A 21,918-nucleotide genomic window follows, 5' to 3' on the forward strand; every position below is an offset into this window, starting at 1 on the left:
AATTGGGTGTTTTGTCCCTGATTGAAATGTTCAAATTTGAACTGCTGCTTCGTGGCACTAGATATGATGCACTGTCATTAGAGTTCACCTTTCAGCTAACATGAGCAGGCGTTGCAAATGTCATGGCGCTCTATGAAATAATTGTCAGGCCGAATTATTCTGCACCACTGTGTGGAACAGACAGACCCGCCAACTAGGGATGTGATAATAGTAGTTTTAGACAATATTCTAGTGAAAAATACAAATAGTATTATCACTGCCAACAATTTCTAAATGTGTTTCTGATTGGCTGCTTTTGTCTCTCTCATTATTTTGTATTTTTGCCACTGCACCCAGTTAGCTACATCAAAATGACTAAATCACGTTGATAATTTTTTTTTTTTCATCAAACTTGAGCACTGCTATCGGTCTTTCCATTTTATTCCAACAAATGCCTTCATTTTCACCCCCACTTTCCATGTCTTATCTCTGCCACTGACAGCGAGACAAGGCCACCATTGTGTATAGCTTAAATTGTCACCACAGGCGTCCACAGCTCGCACTGCTTCAGAGGTTTGATCCGTAGGTGTTACTTTATGTGGAATGTAGAAGGTCACACACACTGAACTGAGCGCCGATTTTGTCACACAAATAGGCCACTCATAAACAGAGCCGCCCTTTAATGTCCAGAGTGCCCGAATTCCTGAATAGCCACGAAAAGTTTACTTAATTGTTCCACACACAATAAAACACCATAAAAGTCAAAACTTACAGTCACATCCATGATATCTCACACATATCTTGGCATAGATACTCACACAGTTGATTGTCGGTAAAATTTTAAGTATTTATGGATTCAGGAAAGCATTAAATTATTGGCATAAACATTTCCAGGAAAGCTGGCTTTGACAAAGGCTGCAGTTGAACCTAATTTACCCTCGGAGCCGCCTTTCAGTCCAAAGTCACTCATGGAGAACATTTTAATTACTGCCGTCCAATAGTCAATGTGACGTCATCTCGTATTCACTAATTAGTGGTTAAATGCTCTTCTAGTCACTCTTCTAGTATCTAATACACTGATCAGCCACAACATTAAAACCACTGACAGGAGAAGTGAATAACATTGACCATCTTGTGACGATTCAATGTTCTGCTGGGAAACATTTGGACCTGGCATTCATGTAGATGTTACTTAGACATGTACCACCCACCTCGACCAGACCAGGCAACCCCACCTCATAGCAATCACCAGCAGGATGCAGCCTGACACAGGCGCGCACACCCACAAACGGTAAAAAACGGCACAAATTCACTAGATCCCAAACTGATCAAGTATCTGTGGGATGATCCACAGAGGCCCCTCCCCTCCCCTCAACTCATAGGACCCAAAGGCCCCTATATCCTAACAATATCCTGTTGCCAGACACCACAGGACACCCTCAGAAGGCCCATGTCCATTCTCTGATGAGTCACAACTGTTTTAGAGGGACAAGGGAGACCTACACAATATTAAGAAGGTGGTCATAATGTTACGCCTGATCCGTGTATTTCTATTAAAAACGATTAAAGACATTTTATTCGTTGGACTGGTGCAGAGTATGCAGCACATAGTGACTCAGCACAGAGGCCTGTGAAACGTTGCTGTGGCTTTTGGGATCTTAATGTGGTTTACGTATAGATGGAAATGTGATATTTTTTCTGTGCTTTTAAACTATATATAGTTTGTCAGGTTTTATTCAGACTGGGTCGATAACATTCAAAATACAAAAGCAGAATTTTAACTTAAGCCTCAGAGCCTTGTACTGTATAACAAGACTTCCTTCAGGATTTTATTATACCTGTATTTTTTACACTATTGTCCCTTTAGAGCTACTTTAATCATAATTTCATATCAGTGATGAAAGAAATGTCTTGAGCCTTTTGCACTGATAAAACAACAAAGCTTCCAGCTCACTGTCTGGCTTTTATGATCAGTCAGAGGATAGATATATAGAAAAAAATCTTGAGATATTTGTACATTTTGTACATAGCTCCATTGTCCTATCCTATCTGGTCTTATTAGCATCAGTATAGCCCGCTAATTTGCTTGCAGCTTTTCATAGTAGCTGGGCTCTTCACTCATAATGGAGTTAAGAGTAACACCATCAAGTGGCTCCCACATTGTTCATTTTCTATAGTGGAGAACTAGGATCATCGGCTCACTGATGTTTGTCTCAGCTGTTAACAGCAGTGCAGAAAATCCTTCCAGAAGGTTGTCAGCTTCATCCAGGTGTCTTTTCCCCCCAGTTTTTCTCTCAGTGGAAACATTTACATACATGTATTTAATTTCAATGTGATATTTGCTTCTCTCACTACCCCATCCACTCCAGTGGTATCTTCAGCCTCTGGTACTTCTTGATCTTTGGTGATAAATTCCACATTTCTCTCCGTTGACTTCTTCTGCACCTTGTCAGCCACCACTGTGTCTTCTTAGCCAGCAAGTACTTCCAGTCCCACGCTTTTATCGGTGTGTCCCTTTGGGTTTTGTAGCACATATTTGGCACATATGTACCTGTACAGTATGCCTCTGGGTTGTGCCTCTCATCATATACTGTCCCAGGTAGCATCTCACATTCTGCCGCTATATATTTAATTTTAATGTGGTATCTTGGAGTGTCCCATTGGCATTTGCTTCAGCTTCTGCACTGTACTCTATGGATTTGGTAGGCTATATTGTTTGTGGCTCAAAAGGGAGGACCCAAATTCTAGACACACAGGGACAGAGGCGGGATGAGAAAGAAAAGTACGGAATAAAAGTCGCTGCTGTGTTTAAGCCAGTTAAGTCTGAGAATGGTTCAAACTAAAGACAGTCCAACATGAGGAAAAGGCAGCCGCAAAACTAAAAAAAGAAACAAAAACATGTGGAGCTAGGAGTCACGGGGATTCACACGTACACTGGAAACAATTGAGGGGGGAAATACAAAGACACAGGTGAGTTAACTTAAAGGCAAACGTATGAAGTGATAAATGACAGACCCTCTCTTGAGGTATTCACGACCTCTAACTGGAAACATATTTGCCGACAGCTTCAGAAATAACGGTGATGGGTCATTTTCTGGCTAACTGTTTCTGTATAACAAGTAGATGTTACCACTTGAATGGAAAGCTTTTGGCACACACAACTTCCCATGTCGAAACCACATGAGTTTCATCTTAAGTCAAAGGACTAATGAGACGGGAGATACAAACTGGAGAGGAACACACAGCACAGACAAAAGACACAAATATATAGACAAAGAAAAAATAAACAAAAGCATGGGGAAAAAGGGAGTCAGGGTGTAGAGTAAGTTACTCAACACCAAAACATCTGGTGCTTATTTGCTGTTCTTCCTGTTGTCATGATTAGAGCCTCTGTGCTCTAATGTTTAACAGCCTCTTCATCTTTCTACTAATGATACAGGCGGATTAATCTTTCTCTAGACTTTAGATGATCTATTACCCTTTTGTTTTTGATATCACAGATAATTATATGACATCTATTTTGGATCATCTATAAATGATCTCTTCGGCATTGGCATCTCCCCTTGCAGGTGTGTCTCTATTGAGTTTTGGAGTTATACATTAGCTTTGCCATATACACCGATCAGCCACAACATTAAAACCACTGACTAGAGAAGCGAATAACATTGACCATCTTGTGACAGTTCAATGATCTGCTGGGAAACTTTTGGACCTGGCATTCGTGTGGATGTTACTTTGACATGTAGCACCCACCTTGACCAGACCAGGCACCCCCACCCCATAGCAATGACACTCCTTGATGGCATCAGCCATCCCCAGCAGGATGCAGCCTGACACAGGCGCACACACAAAAAGGGTTTAGGAACAACTCAAAAAACATGAAGAACATGTCCTGGCCTCCAAATTCACTAGATCCCAAACTGATCAAGTATCTGTAGGATGATCCAAAGAGGCCCCTCCCCTCAACCCATAGGACCCAAAGGCCCCCACTAACAACATTCTGTTGCCAGACAACACAGGACACCCTCAGAAGTCCCATGTCCATTCTCTGATGAGTCACAACTGTTTTGGAGGCACAAGGGAGACCTACACAATATTAGGAAGGTGGTCATAATGTTATGCCTGATCGGTGTAGGGTCACATTATAATTGAAATTCCTATCACAAGTCTCAATTCTCTTTTAATGACCACAGTCTCATCATAAATCAAATGCGTCATCTGCACATCTTTGTCATATTTCTTCTTAATGGGGAACAAAACAATATTTTTAGAGGCATTTCATGCTGCTATCAGTCAGTTAAATTGTAATTTGGTATTTGTAGAATCTGTACACAGTTATGTTTTCTTTTTATTTATTTATTTAATTTTAGTTATTCCCAGAGACTGGGAGAATGTGAAATATGTGCTGTATGTTTAAACTGATTATTCACACAGCTGCTTAGCACATCATGTCATTATTTAATACATCTCATTAATTACTTTTCATTTTTGTTTTTTCTTATCATCCATATCATCGTGTGAATTATAAATAATTAAATTCTGCTTTAGTTTTATCATTTAGTTCTCTTGAAGTAATACTTCTGATGATCTGTGCCTGAGACGCTTTAGCAATTATTGTGGTGGACATAACGGAGTATAATTGTCTGTGGCGATGGAAAGCTACCGTATAATGAGAGGAAGAACTGTTCTCAATCCTCCAGACATTCAAAATTGATAATTTAACAAACTTAGACTGATTTCACAACGATTTATCGACCGTGTTAGTCCAACTATCCGTGTTTCCAATGCCATTAAAAAAACCTTTCAGGTCCCCTGTCCTCCCTGTTCACCACGTTAGCGCTAATATTATTTATAGTGTTGATACAGAGATGGTGAGAAGCTAGTTTGTGCAGTTCCCTACCACGTGTCTACCAAATATCATGCTTGTTAGAATAAATTAGTGAATGTGAATTTTCTTCTTTTCATTAATGACGATCATAACCTTGTGTTACGAGTATGACTGAGAAATTTGAAAGCTCACTCATACTTATTATATTCCAATCCACAGCCTACAGGTCTATCAAAACCCCCAATGTGAAACCAGCAATTCGATTTCCTGAAGAAGTAAATTATGATTAAAAAAAATTACATTAATCACTACGGTAATCACCTAATTAAAAACACTTTGTTTGAGTATTGATTGTGAAGTTGTGGGAGGAAAGTGGGTAGGGGTAATTATTCTAACAAATTAAGAAGCCATAGGCAGAATGTGTGTTTGATTATGCATGCAGATGCTATCAGATGGGAGTTAAAGAACATCCTCGGCGAGCGTAAGGTATAAATAGAACAGGGTCAAAACCCAGGCACCTGTTGGCTGCTGGTGCTTTATAATTGTAATCAATTGTGTTTTTCCGACGTTCGAAGGTTTGACCTTTAATTAGAGCCCTCACTCTCTGCCAGTCGTTTTCATTTCAGCCACAACACTGTGCCAGAACGATTCCGGTCATGTCTGGGTTTTAATTCGCAGCTACAGACCTGCCATTTAATCAGCCAGCAGAATTTGTGAGGATATCTCTTAGTGACACGTCCACTGGGCTTTAAAGCTTCATTTAATTGTTAAGTCACCTCACTTTTCTAGCACGGCTTGATATTTTTGATGTAGATTTTTTCTTGGAAAGCGGATTTCCTCTTAGTGTCACTCATCAGTTGCATTAATATTCACAAGGTTTAACAAAACTGTTGCATTTCCCTCATTTCTAACATTTTAAAAATGACCCTTTTTCTTTTACATCCTAGCAGTCTCCCTTTTCAGCTTCTTTTACATCTGTAAATATGTAGGGCATGTGTTGGTTGTGCTTGTGCCTGTACCTGTGTACATCCTCGTGAAAAACAAATGGGAATTTACTCATAAAAACACTGTTCCACTTTTTTTCTGTATTTTGTCCTACGCTGTTGGTAGATTTTTATTAAATAAGCTGTACCCGAGCAAAGATTTTAGTCTTTTAATTGAGGTTTATTGTGCATATCTGATATCAAAGATCTATTTACAACATAATTTACAGTATTTTGGCACAAAAAGCTGAGAAGTTCTTCCACGGCAGTAACGGAGGATTTCAGGATGTCTTTCGATCAACAGCCTTGTTGCGTTTCTGCCCAGTAAAAGTCTTTTATATTTTAGAAACTGAATATTTCCTGTCAAATACGTGACCTTTTCAAAGTTCTAGAATACTTAATGTGGTATTGTAAAAGTATTCATGCTTGAAACGATCAATTGTTCTCCCCCTCTTCCCTCCCTTCATAGTCGCGGCTGGGGCTCATGTCTCGATGATGCTCCAGGGAAGGACAGGTTGTCCCTGACTTCGATGCTTCCTGGAGTCCTGTACAGCGCTGTCCATCAGTGTCGGCTGCAGTACGGATCTGGCTCCCTGCTCTGCGATGACATGGATGTAAGACACTTCAAAACTATGCATATATCCACAGAAAAGCTGAACAGACAGAATGCTGTTCTCGCTTTGTTTTATCTTTTTTTTTTCTCCGACACACCTTTGCAAAGTCTCCTTTTTGCTTTTGATTTCGACCTGACTAAACCAGCATGTTCTTTGTCCCTGTCGTGTCTCTTCTTGTCATGATGCCATCTCTTATTTTTCTATTTATACACGCATTAGCCAAAGAATGACATTTGCACTTCCTTGTGCAAGTCTTCCACAAGTCTACTTTTCATGCTGCATGAAGCCCCAGTACCCTTAACCCAGTACTTAAGAGCAGCTTGTACAATTTGTAACCTCAGCAGTTAAATTCAGGGCAGAGAAAGAAGCAAAGCACTCGCCGCACTGCTCCACTTTCTGCTGTTTTCTAACCTCCTAGCGCTGAGTGCACGAAAATAAAAGTGTGGAAATTAGACCTTGTCAACAGCTTGCTGGTGTGCAATTCAGACGCACACTTGACTTGGAAATAAAAAAAAAGAAGCCATTACTGCCACACAATTTTGCTAAGACCACAAGACAAACAGATAACAGCCTGAAGAAGCAATCCAAGCTAGTGAGAGAGTAATTGAGTTTACAACATTTTCAATATCCTCAAGGAATCCACGACCCAAAGTTGAGCCCCATCCACACTTTTAACTGCATTATATGTTAGTTCACTGTTTCATTTGGCACGCATGGCTTCATCAGTCTGCTGTGTCCGACACATGCTCTTTGTAGATTATTTGATGTGTTCTGGTACCTTGGGCATATTTTTTTTATTATCATCATGAAATGGATAATATGTGAGCTGATTAGGCGTCAGGAAACGACTTCCGCGAACCCTTTCCACTTTTGTGTGTGCAGTACCATCATCAATAGCAACATATTATGTCTCCAGTGATTCAGCCTAATAAAGGTTTTGTATCTAGACTTACACCAAAAGATTCAGCTTCAGCAGTGTTACAGGAGAAGTCAATAACGTTGATCATCTTGTGACAATTCAATGCTCTGCTAGGAAGGTGGTCACAATGTTATATCTTATCTGTATTTGTTTAATAGATCTAAAAACATCTAAATGACTGGTACTCTAATGAACTATTGTTTGACCATGAATGTGTTGATAGATGGTTGCTGTAGCGCCATGAATTTTTAAAATAAACAAAAACGGACTAGGTCAATCTGATAAAATTCCTCTTATTGCACGTGAGTAATGGGTCAACAAACCTTAGTCATGTCTGTTTCATGTGGGTGCCTCCCACAGGCAGATTCAAACTAAAAATCTAAAAACCTGAACACCCCACCAGTCATTTAGAACTGAAGAAGCTACTTGGATGAGTGGTTAAACGTCTTCAAAAAAACTAGAAGTCTAGTTGCCATTTTAGTTTTAATTTTGTTTTTGAGAGAGTCTCCACAGACTTATAATGATACCGTCGGCTATGGAGCTCTGTGATATTTTGTCATTATTACTTCAACACATGCATATTCAGATGAGGCCGTAACAGCTCAGTGTGACCTTTTAAAGTCGGAGGTCTTTAATAGCAAGTCCATCAGTAATTATCACACACATAATATTAAGTTTCCTCTTTTTTTTTACCAACCCAAACTCCCTGGATATGGAGGTCGGGCTGCATTAACGCTGAAAGAATAGTATTGCATTCGTAGATGTCATTTCTACATGTTCCAGAAAGAAATTTAAATACTTAGTCTGGGATGTAACTTATATAACTGTAGCACCGGCTGCTGAGGTCAAATGTCACCATTACATGATAATGGTAAATGCTCAAATGTAATGGGAGTAGGAGACAACAAACTGTCAACATGTGGAGTACCGTGGAGGACAGTGCAGCTGATAACACTACAGTTTGAGTTTTTGGCTCTGGCAGAACACGTGAGTCTTTCCAGCTGGAGTATTAAAAGCTCCTCTTAGCAGCTAGGATTCAATAACATCACAGAGAATGCACATTACCTCAGAAAGTGGAAGTGAATGCTTGTATAACTTGTCTTCAGCCGTGTTTGAAGACAAATGATATTTGGCTCCTTTCTCACCTCCGCACTCCTGGCTAATCACAGCTTTAGGTGGGTGTGAATGTCGGATTGTTGTTTTCCTTCCTTCTCCAGTATGACATCTGAAAGGCGTGGGCGGAGGGGGTCTCTGAAGCCATCTTACCATCCGACAGGAACGGATCTGATGAAATTTTAAGTCCCCAAGGGCTTATCTAACAACTCAGAAGTTTCATCTTCATGTCATGGTGTATATGTTACAACTTCAGCAAGACCTAACAAACTCTAATCCATTTATAGCACATGAAACACTAGTCTCACGTATGCACTGAGGAGACATGTCATGAACTAGATTTAAACTCGCTGCACAAGTAAAAGTCACATCTTGTGTTGCTGGTAATAGTGACAGGTGTCATACATGGTATGTGGCAAAAAAGCTCACAGATGAATCATAGAGCGTTGGACATGTACACCGATCAGGCATAACATTATGACCACCTTCCTAATATTGTGTAGGTCGCTCTTGTGCCTCCAAAACAGCTGTGACTCATCAGAGAATGGACATGGGCCTTCTGAGGGTGTCCTGTGGTGTCTGGCAGCAGAATGTTGTTAGTGGGGGCCTTTGAGTCCTATAGGTTGAGGGGAGGGGCCTCTGTGGATCATCCTAGAGATACAAGATCAGTTTGGGATCTAGTGAATTTGGAGGCCAGGTCAACACCTTCATGTTTTTTTTTTAGTTGTTCCTAAAGCGTTTTTGTGTGTGTGTCTGCGTCAGGCTGCATCCTGCTGGGGATGGCTGCTGCCATCAAGGAGTGTCATTGCTATGGGGTGGGGGTTCCTGGTCTGGTCTGGTCTAGGTGGGTGGTACATGTCTACGTAACATCCACATGAATGCCAGGTCTAAACATTTCCCAGCAGAACATTGTATTGTCACAAGATGGTCAGTGTTATCAGTGTCAGTGGTCGTAATGTTATGCCTGATCGGTGTAGAGTCGATTTGGACACATGTAAGTGACACAGGATATTTTCAAATTGACTAATTTTAGGAAGAATTGAGTAAATACATGGGAATTGGTTTAAATGCTCTCTTCTTTCAAAGGCTTGTCAGGCTGTTGTGTGTTATGGGTGAAAGCAGACACAAATAAATCATATACACAGCATATCAGGCCAGAGCAATGGGAGTGCTAAAAGATGTAACAGTTGGAGACCACACACACATACATGGTTTCACCGACAGTGTTTTTCTCAACAACAAAATTGTTCCAACGCGTGAAGATTTGACATGCAGCTTCCTGGATTGAAAAACAACTGTGGGGCACTTACAGATTTACAGCAACATCAGGCTGCTCTTTTGAAAAATTGACAAATCCAGTCGGGTCACAAATTCCTGCTCACATGGTTTCTTAATAACATAGAGTTGTTGTTTTTTTTTTTAAATAAATATTGCTAATTATTTGTAGTAAAATATACTCTATGGCGTTCATCTTTGAAGCCTGACCGAGCTAAATTCCCACCCTTCCTCATAAAATATTTCATCAGGACAGATTCAGAGCAAACACTATCAGTCTTATTTTATTTAAAAGAGCTGTTAGATTAGTCCTTTTATGATATGTAGGAGTAAAATACTGACATTCCCAACGGCTTCGTCTTTTCTTTATATCTTTACACTTCATGCATTCAGGTACCTGGTTATTATAAAAAAACGATCTAGCCGTCATGTTCTCACAACTTACGGCTAATGTTACGACTTGAATGTCAAGCATTTTCTGCAACCGACCTCCACCCAAGATCCATTCGTTCCATTTGAAGGCCGACTTGGATGAGTGGTGAGACGTCCTCAAGAAAACTCACACCAGTCCAGCTGCCTTTGTTTATTGCTTTATTTTTTAGATAAACGACCTCGATGACGAGAATCTTCACGGACAGTCCTGGTGTTGACTGCTCAGAACGAGGTTGCATTGCAAAAGATCTGTCTTGTATCTGATTTAGGAATACAAATGGGAGTTGTGCCGTTGGTAACTGAGGCCGCTTTTCCTCGCAGTCTGAACGCATCATGTGATTAAGTGTCCTTTTATGTCATTCAAGGCAATGCATTTTTAAAATGCATAAAACACATCCTGTATAAACACTCCATTCAGGAGAAGTGTAACGTTTTATCAAACGTATTATACAGTCATAGAAACTAGCATGTTTCGTATTAGATTACCAGAACCGGAGTCAATGCAAGTGTAATAGATGCAGTGATCTTGTACAAAGCACGGGTGATAGTCAATTGTCATGCTTTAGATGTATCTCTTTTCACTGGAACAAAATGTAAATTATTTCCATTTAATAAAAGACTGAAGGGCCCTGCGATAGACTGGCGACCTGTCCAGGGTGTACCCCCGCCTCTCACCCAGTGACAGCTGGGATAGGCTCCAGCAGACCCCCGCGACCCTTAACAGGAATAAGCGGGTACAGGAGATGACTGTATGAATGAATAAGACATAAGAAATAGGTATCTACACATTGAGCGACTGCCCTGTCTATGCTAGCTTTATTCAGCTGAGACTTTAAAATATTTATATAAAAATGTTACTTTTAGACTCCAGTACCATAATCACACAAAGGTCAAACCATAATTCAAGAATATAAAATGCGCACCATGATAATAATATGTTATAACCCCCGTTATACTCCCACAGAGTATCGCTGCTCAATCTTCTTTCTGCTGCGGCTTGACGAAACAGATGTGACAGGTTATTAGTTCACCATTAAACTTTGCAAGTTAGACAAACTGTATGGAAACTAAAGGAAAAATTAAAAGCAACTAGAATGGCAAAGCAGCTGCTGTTTTTAAAGTATGTTTTAAATGGTTTGCTTTAAATAGTTTGCTTTAAATTGTATTTAACGTAGCTGTCCCTTGTTGCAAAAGCTGTGCCACAGAGTGGATTTCTTTCTGTTTCCAATTCAGCTGTAAATAGTTTTAGACCACTGTGTTTGATTTAAAGCATGGACACATAAAACAATACAGGCAGACTGACGTTACCTCATGTCGCCTGTGTCGGGGGCCAAAAAGTTGCACTTGAACACACCACAATGTCAACAGCCAGCAACCAGCTGGTACATGTGTTCTGCGTCTGTATAAAAAGGAAATGACTTTTCCAGGAAAGTTCTCCTGAATCCTGGTGATGGGTTGCTCAACAGTCTCTGGTTGATCATGTCTGTGTGAAATTAGTTGTGTGTTTGAATGTTCAGATTAAATCAAGATGTAAAACACCAGCAGCTCGTTCAGCCACCCTTTTCATTTCTGAATCCTCTAAAAAAACAGCGACTGGGGTCAATGGTGCTAGCTGCACCACAAAGACTAGAGCCTCAGACTTTCACTGACAGCTGGACACTCCATTTTATTGTGTAAAAAAATCATTCATCATTAATCATTAATCATTCAACATCATTAACTTGTTTTCCATTTATATTTTTATCTATAAAGGCTATTATGACCGTTTGAAGAGATGATGCTATCCAGGAAGTAATTTATTTTATGTGTATCGTAAACAGAAATCCAGTGAAACAAGTGTTTTTCTGTTCATGCAGCACACGCTGGTTTGCCATCCAAGGTCAAACACTATATTCAAGTAAAGAATAACAGTGGATAAGCTTTGTTGAAAGTACTGACCAAGGTAGCAGCGCATCTGATTGTTTTGGGTCCTTGGTCAAATCCCATTTAACCAATGTTGCTCGATTTTGCTCAGTGCTTGATTCTTGGTCTGTTTGGGGATTTGGGGAGGAGTTTCTCTATTGATTTGTTTGTTTTTGTCTGGCGTTGAGTCAGTGGTGGATGTCAGGGCTGCTAAGTCCTGCTAAATCTCTTCACAGGATCGGCTCAGCTAAACCATCGGGGAGCCTCAAGTCCAAGTAGTGAGCTCTACAAATCTGTTTTAGAAATTTGGCGGTCTTTCAAACTGCTTGTGTCGTACACTGACCAGTCACTGTTACCTTTCCGTTTCTTTTACAACTTTATATCTGTGCTCAGAATCAATGCTGTAGATCTTTCCCTGTCTCTATCTCTGCTATCAGTTCCAGATGATGCAGATTATTAATTTGGAAAGATGGCCACAAATCATAGTTATATATTTCAATCTGAAACAAATTCTGAAATCTTCCTCATGTGATGATTTTGGACAAAATGTGAAATGTCTTCCACACATTCATCACAAATGTCAATAGCAGCAAGTGTGTGCCAGCCAGAGAACCCCTTGATAAACCGTATGCTTAGCCTTTTGCTGTTATCGGTCACAGAGTTTACGCAGGAAATGAACGTCTCCTTATTGGTCTTTTGATTTATTGTGGTTGCAATTACAGGTCAGAGTGTTGTCTATAAGAGTTCCTCTGACATTCTCAATCGGCCGATGCTTTTCACTCTGAATTGGCAAGAAGAAATACGTCAGCATGTGCTAAGCTGACCTGAATTTGTGTCAAGTTTTAAAACTTTGTTTAAAAGGTTGCTACGTCCCTTGTAAATATATTGCTGTATGAAGTCAATCAGACCTCAAATTACAGAACAAACTTTAGTGTAACTGAATAGTTCCTAATTTTTGGGAAACCTGATCTTCAAAAATTAGATAATGGCAATAATACTATTACTGTACAGTACTCGTCTGTACACCAAAATAAAGCTTAGCTTGGGAGACTTTTAACTTAGTCTAGCCTGAAATGAGGTGAAACGGGTAGCCTGGCTTTCTTGGAAGACAACAACTCCAAACAAATCTTACTAGTTTAATCAATACAAATACTAAAATGTACAAATAATAGGCACAGTTTATAGCATTTGAGGATTTCTGTGCAAAATCCGAAAAAAAAAACACATGTGGTTTTAACACTTTAATGGGGAACTACTGTTTTTTACAACCTGGACCTTATTTCTGGCATAAAATACGATAATTTACTCACCCGTGTAACTTTTGTGTAGTTTGTAGTCCTTTGGGAGATATTGTGAGTAAACGATCGTATTTTATGCCAGAAATAAGGTCCAGGTTGTAAAAAACAATAATTCCCCTTTAACATTGATCTACCAAACGTGATTAAAGAGTTGAATATCATACAGGTTGTTTTTAAACTCTGCAAAGAGACAGTCCATAAGTTGAACTGCTGCTCTAAAATGCAGATTTTAAATCAGAGGGGGTTTTAGAGTGAGTGCACCTTCGTCATCCAAAAATATCTTACGAAAACATCACAGTTGGACTCTCGGACGTGATGCCGAGAACTAATGGCTAGTGGCTCCCAGAGTGAAAGAATAAATTCAGTACATACCGCCCAAGGCTATCATTCCATGCAGAAGAGTGTGATGCTTCTCTAGAAGATAGATGGGGATCTCAGCAGTCCTTGCTGGATAGCCCCTGTCTGTAATCCCTATCTGATCTGTGGCGTCGGAAGAGATGACACATCTTATCACTCAGAGCCAGAACGAGCATTAGGCTTTTGTGTGTCGGGGTAAACATCAGTGATCAATATTAATGAGATCTTTTGGAACTCCGGTGGAAATTCAGACAGTTTAGTCAGACGAGCTAAAAATAAATAAATAAATAAAAAATAAGCCTGTTTTGACAGACAAGAAGATTACATACATAGAGGCAGTGCTATGGCAGCAGCTACAATCACTAAGAGGAGAACACTGGTGTTTTTATATTTAATGGAAAAAGGTCATGTTCCACTTTTACAGCAGATTACACAATATGGATGTTCTATCATCAGGAAACACCATAAAATAACAGCTTCCCTCTGTAGGATCAGTAAAGTATATGTACACTCAAATGGCAGATGATTAGGTACAGTATTGAAAGCAAATGTACTATAACAGTCCTGCATTAAATCCACCTTCATGACTTGACCTGTTGAACTGTATTGTAAACTGTTTCTTTTATTTACCCCTGTCCTTGCATGAACTGGGGTTGTCAAAATAATAGAAACATTATTGGATTCTCAAAAAACTCTACAAGTCCAGTTGCCTTTTTTGAACCCTTTTTGGATAAACAGCTCTCTGAGTTATTTTAAACAAAACCTGAATACCATAACCTTCATGAAGCTGAGATCTAGTGCGGGACTCTTAGACTGAAATGCATTCGTTTTCATTAGCGTACTTAATGAACTAGTGAGTGAGCGTAGACACGAATGCATCCGTAAACAACAGCATGTTTTGAAATTGGACATTGATCTCACCCTGTTTTTGTAGAATGTATGCAGCACTCTGTGGTGCACGGTGGGAACAACCTGCCACTCAAAGCTGGATGGGGCGGTGGATGGAACGGGTTGTGGTGAGGACAAGGTGAGTCTTTCATTTCGTGACTGTGAAAGGAGCAGATTGTGATGCAAATGATTATTGATATAAATGTTAATATTGTTGTCGACAGCTATTATTTTTATATCATATTCTATATTTTATTGTCGAAGAGAAGGGCTCTGTTTGATGGGAGTCTCTCCCGTGTGCTGTATTGATTTATAAAATCCGTATTTGAGTCAAAATGTGGTAACAAGGCAGACCCTAGGTTTTTGGAACATTAGCAGAAAATATATTATTCAGCAGTAACACTGGAACATAATATCCGTGGCATTAGTATCCTATACATTAAACATAAAACACTTTTAGGTGCTTTGCAGCAGTAAAGGTGCAAAATGAAATGTGTGATAAGTGCAATACTAAACTCACTAAAGCTGGAGTTTGGGATTCGTGTATAAACAAATAAAGTCATTTTTCATTCCTTGGGCAAATGAGGTCACACAGTGCTGATAAAGGTAAATGTCCCTGCATTTCACAGTACACCAGAGTACATATCGGAGCTGGCACACTGCTAGGAATGTGTCTTACTTCAATCAAAGGACTGTTTTGCCAGGGTTGAAAAGGCAGCAACCTCTAGAGTTGGAGTAATTTACAGTGAGTGGTAGTATGTTGGAGCCTATGATGGAAAAAAAAAATTCTGAAAGAAGAGAAGAGCCTGTGGATTTTACATATGGTTCCTTACCTGCAGTATTTGTGTAATTGTTCTCAGTGCCAGAAAGGAAGAGATTTAAATTCTGCACTATATCCTGAGTAAAGTGATGTTGTTTTTTTTAAGTAGTTTTTTTTCTTTTTCCTATCAAAGTAATACATTTTCTGGATTTCCTCTAATATTTAATTTGGTTAAGCATGTTTCCCTATTGTCTGATGCATTTCATTTCATTATTAATTTAGTACATGGCAGTCAAAATCACACTAATTAAAAAGAGTTGCATCTAATGTTTCCTCTGTTTCCACTGACAGCTAATGTCATACGTTTTTAAACTGCAGAGGAAACCCAGACTCTCTGCATTTATGACAAAAGGATTCATGAAACATTCATTTCCTGGCAAAAAGATGGAACTTAGATTATGTTTTCATTTACTCTTTCATTGATCATTATGTTACATTATAATTTTTTTTATTATTATCAGTGGTGTTTCAGTGGGGAGTGTGTAGCCGTTGGAAACTACCCAGAGAGTGTTAACGGTGGCTGGGGTTCCTGGAGCGAGTGGTCGGGCTGTTCGAGGACATGCGGGGCCGGTGTCCAGAGTGCCGAAAGAGACTGCGATAACCCGGTGTAAGTATGCTTCTTTAATTATTTAGGGGAGATAAGGCTAATAAAATAAATGAAGTCAACCCCGAATCTGTGTTTAACCTTCTCTGAACGAGAAAAATAATCAACTTCTGATGACCCATGAATAAAAATTTCCTCCAGCGTTTAATAACTAATAAACACAATCCAGAGTTGAGGGTAAAATAAAATGCTAATTATACTTTGGACGCTAAGTTTTAATGAATGGAGAGTCTCTGTTTGAACAGGGAGGAATGAGGCTATTTTAAGCAGAGGCAACAGCAGGGATTTTGATTGATGTATAGATAATGAAAGGAGCCCCGGGAAGCATTTTAATTCACCATTGTTATTTTACAGCAGTCTGCCGGCGAGAGACCGTTACGTAATCTAAAGAGCAGGGGCCAAACAACAAATCCGGGCAGATAAATAGTACAATATGTTTATTGTGGTGAATCGCAGCTTGCAGATTTAGCTTTCAAATCTTCAGCAGATGAAGTTTTCTTAGTTTAGCCCAAAGAAATTTAAGTTTAAGCTAAGAAAAATATAATATCCACCGATGTGCCTAAAACAGATTATATTGATATCCACATTAAAAAATAAAAGACTTCTCTCTTACTTCTCTTCTCTGTGCAAGCAATCTATTGAAAGGTTTGTTGACGTGAAGTAAATGTATTCATGTAAGAGGATAGATAGTATTTCACCAGTGTAATGCTGTTACTCTTCATTGAACATTCAGATAGATAATACACATAATTGAACTTGATACAACGAAACAAATCTGGGAACATCCTAATTAACAAAACAGTTGGATGATACACTATCAAGACGCTTTACAAAATCCGGCCTGAAACCCCCAGAGCAAACCTGAAGCCCACGATGGTAAGGAGAAACTCCCTTTTAACAGGAAGAGACCTTGAACAGAACCTTAAGCTCATATAGAGGGACCCATCTGCCTAAGGCCGGCCGGGTAGAGACAGAAAAGAGAGAGAAGAGAGAGGATAGGAGGAGTAAGATAAACATACATCTGACTAAAAGCATTTAGATAGATAGAGATAGATAGATAGATAGATAGATAGATAGATAGATAGATAGATACTTTATTAATCCCGAGGGAAATTCAAGCATCCAGTAGCAGTAACATACTGTACATTGAACATAAAATACAAAAGCTATATAAGAAATACACTATATTACCAAAAGTATTCGCTCACCCATTCAAATGATCAGAATCAGGTGTTCTAATCACTTGGCCTGGCCCCAGGTGTATAAATTCAAGCACTCAGGCATGCAGACTGTGAAACAAGACATTTGTGAAAGAATGGGCCGCTCTCAGGAGCTCAGTGAATTCCAGCGTGGAACTGTCATAGGATGCCACTTGTGCAACAAATCCAGTCGTGAAATTTCCTCGCTCCTAAATATTCCACAGTCAACTGTCAGCTCTATTATAACAAAATGGAAGCGTTTGGGAAAAACAGCAACTCAGCCACGAAGTGGTAGGCCACGTAAAGTGACGGAGAGGGGTCAGCGGATGCTGAAGCGCATAGTGCAAAGAGGTCGCCGACTTTCTGCACAGTCAATTGCTACAGAGCTACAAACTTCATGTGACCTTCAGATTAGCCCAAGTACAGTACGCAGAGAGCTTCATGGAATGGGTTTCCATGGCCGAGCAGCTGCAGCCAAGCCACACATCACCAAGTGCAATGCAAGGCGTCGGATGCAATGGTGTAAAGCACGCCGCCACTGGCCTCTAGAGCAGTGGAGACGCGTTCTCTGGAGTGATGAATCACGCTTTACCATCTGGCAATCTGATGGACGAGTCTGGGTTTGGAGGTTGCCAGGAGAACGGTACATTTCAGATTGCATTGTGCCAACTGTGAAATTTGGTGGAGGAGGAATTATGGTATGGGGTTGTTTTTCAGGAGCTGGGCTTGGCCCCTTAGTTCCAGTGAAAGGAACATTGAATGCTTCAGGATACCAAAACATTTTGGACAATTCCATGCTCCCAACCTTGTGGGAACAGTTTGGAGCGGGCCCCTTCCTCTTCCAACATGACTGTGCACCAGTGCACAAAGCAAGGTCCATAAAGACGTGGATGACAGAGTCTGGTGTGGATGAACTTGACTGGCCTGCACAGAGTCCTGACCTGAACCCGATAGAACACCTTTGGGATGAATTAGAGCGGAGACTGAGAGCCAGGCCTTCTCGACCAACATCAGTGTGTGACCTCACCAATGCGCTTTTGGAAGAATGGTCAAAAATTCCTATAAACACTCTCCTCAACCTTGTGGACAGTCTTCCCAGAAGAGTTGAAGCTGTAATAGCTGCAAAAGGTGGACCGACATCATATTGAATTCTATGAGTTAGGAATGGGATGGCACTTCAGTTCATAGAATGAGTAAAGGCAGGTGAGCGAATACTTTTGGTAATATAGTGTATAAAGTGACTAGAAATAAAATGTTTATACAACTATAAACTATGTTAAAATATAAAGTGACCTGTTAGAAATATAAATATAAAGTGACCTGTTAGAAATATAAAGTGACCAGTAGAAGTAGAAGGTTTTTTGTTTTTTTTTTTGTTTGTTTTTTTATAAATATGAGAGCTACAAATGGGAAAAAATGAATGAAAATCACAGTCACCACATGTAGCAGAGGTAGACAGACATGGTAATGACAGAGTGTCCAGTAAGTAGGTGCAAAAAGGTATGTCCATTGTCTATTGTGTCTCCTGCCATCACTGAGAGCTGTTGTACAGCCTGATGGCCAGGGGGACGAAAGAGTTTTTCAGTCTGTTGGTGGAGCAGGATTGAGACAGCAGCCTGCCACTGAACACACTCCTATGCCTGATGAAGGTGTTGTGCAGAGGGTGGTGGGCGTTGTCCAGTATGGACAGCAGTTTGTCTAGGGTCCTTCTCTCTGCCACTGTCACCAGAGAGTCCAGCTCTGTGCCCACCACTGAGCCAGCCCTCCTCACCAGTCTGTCCAGTCGAGCAGCGTCCCTCTTCTTGCTGCTTCCTCCCCAGTAAACCACAGCATAGACGAGGACGCTGGCCACCACAGACTGGTAAAACATCTGCAGCAGTTTTTTGCAGACGTTGAAGGACCCCAGCCTTCTCAGGAAGTACAGACGGCTCTGTCCTTTCCTGTGGAGTGTGTCCATGTTTGTTGTCCAGTCCAGCCTGTCGTCCAGCTGCAGCCCCAGATATTTGTAAGTCCGGACCACCTCCACATGGACCCCGTTGATGGACACAGGTTGGAGATGTGATTTCTTCCTTCTGAAGTCCACCACCATCTCCTTGGTCTTGGAGGTGTTCAGCTGCAGATGGTTGGACCTGCACCACCTCATGAAGTCATATATGTATATAGCTGATGATGTTACATGGCAATTTGAGAATATAAGAGTTGTTCATTCAGATAGGAGTGGTTAACTGCAGGAGGCCATGAAGACTGGGCAGGCTGATGAGACCACGACAACAGATGTAGTATGGAACCAAAGACTCCCTTGGTGGTTAGTTGTCCTCACAGATTTAAAAACAGCCGGTGCCAGACAATCCTTAAAGTGCCAACAAAGCTTGCGAATCCAAATAATTACATCACATCTGAGAGAGACATTGTCAAGTCATTAGGCAGCCATTCAAAAAAATTAATAACACGTTAAGCTCAGAAAAGTGCCGGCCTCCTTCTGAGACCTTGAACCATCATTTTTTTTTTTGAGTGGGTTATCTGGTGTATAATTTTCAAAGCGCCTTCTCATAAGCTTCATTTAATAATAGACTTTTAAGATAAATCTCATCGAGCCTCACTAAAATATCGTCTCTGACCCTCCTTCAGTCCAAGGTACAGAGGAAAGTATTGTCTGGGAGAGCGACGGAGGTATAAGACCTGCAGCACGGCACCGTGCCCTGATGACCTGCCCTCCTTCAGAGACATCCAGTGTAGTCACTTCAACACCCTGCCCTACAAGGGCAAGTTCCACAAGTGGGAAGCAGTCATCAACAGAGGTGAGCAGATCATTTACGATGCAGATTCTCTAAAGATATCTTTCAGTTGTTCGTTGTCAAAACAAGTTCGATCTTTTTTCCTGTTGCGTCTCCCCCAACAGTAAACCCCTGTGAACTCCACTGCCGTCCACTGAACGAACATTTTTCTGAAAAGATGCAGGACGCTGTCACCGACGGGACGCCGTGCTACGAAGGCAACAAAAGCCGAGACATGTGCATCAACGGCATCTGTAAGGTATCAGTACTGTACTTACTATTCCACGTATTCTCTAACAAATACTTTGTATGTCTTGTTGTGCCCGTTTGTTTCTCTCGGGTTTCCAAACAAGACGTATTGATTTATTGACTCCTCGCCTTTCTGTTTTATTTCAGTGCTTCTGTCAGACGGACAGCGCTTTCAGTTAACCCTCACCTTGTTTTCTCTGCAGCCGTGTTGTTGCGTATTTGACATTCTGCCTGACAATTAGCATGTTGATAGAAAAATGTGCTGGCTGTTATCTTGCAAGATAGCAGGCGGCTATCACCCTGGGCCAAAATGCCAGTCAGTGATACAGTGGACAGCAGTCACAGACTCTGGGCTCTGACATTTTGACATTTGGTGACATTCTTGTCAGGCGCCAGCATGGTCTCTGCCTTACCTGCGCCATTTTGTGTTTTGAGGAGTTGCTGTATTTTATATATTTTTGTCGGTGGTGGAAAATAACAGTTTTGGATTTATTCAAGCACATTCATTAAATATAGTTTTACATTCATATTTATTTGATAACGTAGTAACTGTAGCTGCAGGCTAATTAATATCGAAAAATATAATTAATCGATGAATTATGTTGAAAGTTTTGGGGTACTAATAATGCATAATAAACGTTGAGGTGAATATTTGATTTAAAAAAGAAGTGCCTCTGAGTTTTGAAGATTAAAAAAAAAAAAAAAAACCTGCTTGATATTTGGTTAAATTAAAGTATTTTGAGTTTTGAAAATATTGAGATGCCCGGGATCCATTAGCAGGACAGTAAAGGCCACACTGAAACTTAATTAAACTTAGTCTGATCTTTACACACGAGTGCATCAATAATTATAATTTAATCCCCTGACTGCATTTGCTTGACAGGACCAGGTGTTACCATCCCTAGCGATTCAGCGCAGCACCTTTTAGTCACTTACCTTGATTACTTTGATATTACCTGGAGACCTCAAAACTGAAACTCACCAATTACATTACAACACGTAAGTCACACCGCATCAACCAATGACAGCCTGCATGGAGCCTTTAGAGCCTTACTTCGTGGTGCAAGAAGGCAACAAAGACACTGCCATCCTACAGTAATTCCCATCGCTATGACACAACAACAAGTCATAATGCAGCATCCGTGTTCTGCTGCAAATATGTTCATTGTTCCTGCACAGAACAATATTAAGGATGACTGGGATTTCTGCTTGCCATATCTGAATAAGGTCCCAGAGGCAAGGTGTTTATGTTTTTTTATTTATTTATTTATTTTATTTTTTTTACAGTGTGCATGAATTGATCCTTATCAGCAAGAAGCAGTAATCAGGGCTTTATGTGAAACTCAGTGTGACCTAAATGCCTCTAGAGGAAAATGTTAAGATCCCCCAAACTGCTGCACATCTGTTACATGTTGTGGATTTTATTCTTTTTGTTTTACAGAATATAGGCTGTGATTATGTGATTGACTCCAGTGCTGTAGAGGACCGCTGTGGAGTCTGTAATGGAAATGGCTCCACCTGTACTACTGTGAGGAGAACATTTGAAGAGAGTGAAGGACTCGGTATGTTCTTGCCTTTTTGTAGAATACATTTTGACACAATGTGGAGGACAATTAAATGGAAAAAAAACTCAGTAATTTGTTTTCCTCTTTGGGAACTGGCCATAAAAGGTTTTATCTCTGCT

The 21,918-nt window shown here is 40.3% G+C and overlaps 1 protein-coding gene across 1 annotated transcript in view; it reads left to right on the forward strand.

The window, feature by feature from the left end:
- Positions 1-21,918, forward strand: part of adamts7 (a disintegrin-like and metallopeptidase (reprolysin type) with thrombospondin type 1 motif, 7) — a 97,246-nt gene that overhangs the window by 38,002 nt on the left and 37,326 nt on the right. The window contains exons 9-14 of the mRNA XM_084541124.1: positions 6,260-6,404; positions 14,635-14,727; positions 15,870-16,015; positions 19,840-20,009; positions 20,111-20,244; positions 21,676-21,796. Coding sequence (XP_084397250.1) covers positions 6,260-6,404; positions 14,635-14,727; positions 15,870-16,015; positions 19,840-20,009; positions 20,111-20,244; positions 21,676-21,796 — 809 coding nt within the window. The remainder of the gene's footprint in view (positions 1-6,259; positions 6,405-14,634; positions 14,728-15,869; positions 16,016-19,839; positions 20,010-20,110; positions 20,245-21,675; positions 21,797-21,918) is intronic.

Source organism: Chelon labrosus (assembly GCF_963514085.1).
Source record: "Chelon labrosus genome assembly, chromosome: 3".
NCBI classification, from domain to species: Eukaryota; Metazoa; Chordata; class Actinopteri; order Mugiliformes; family Mugilidae; genus Chelon; species Chelon labrosus.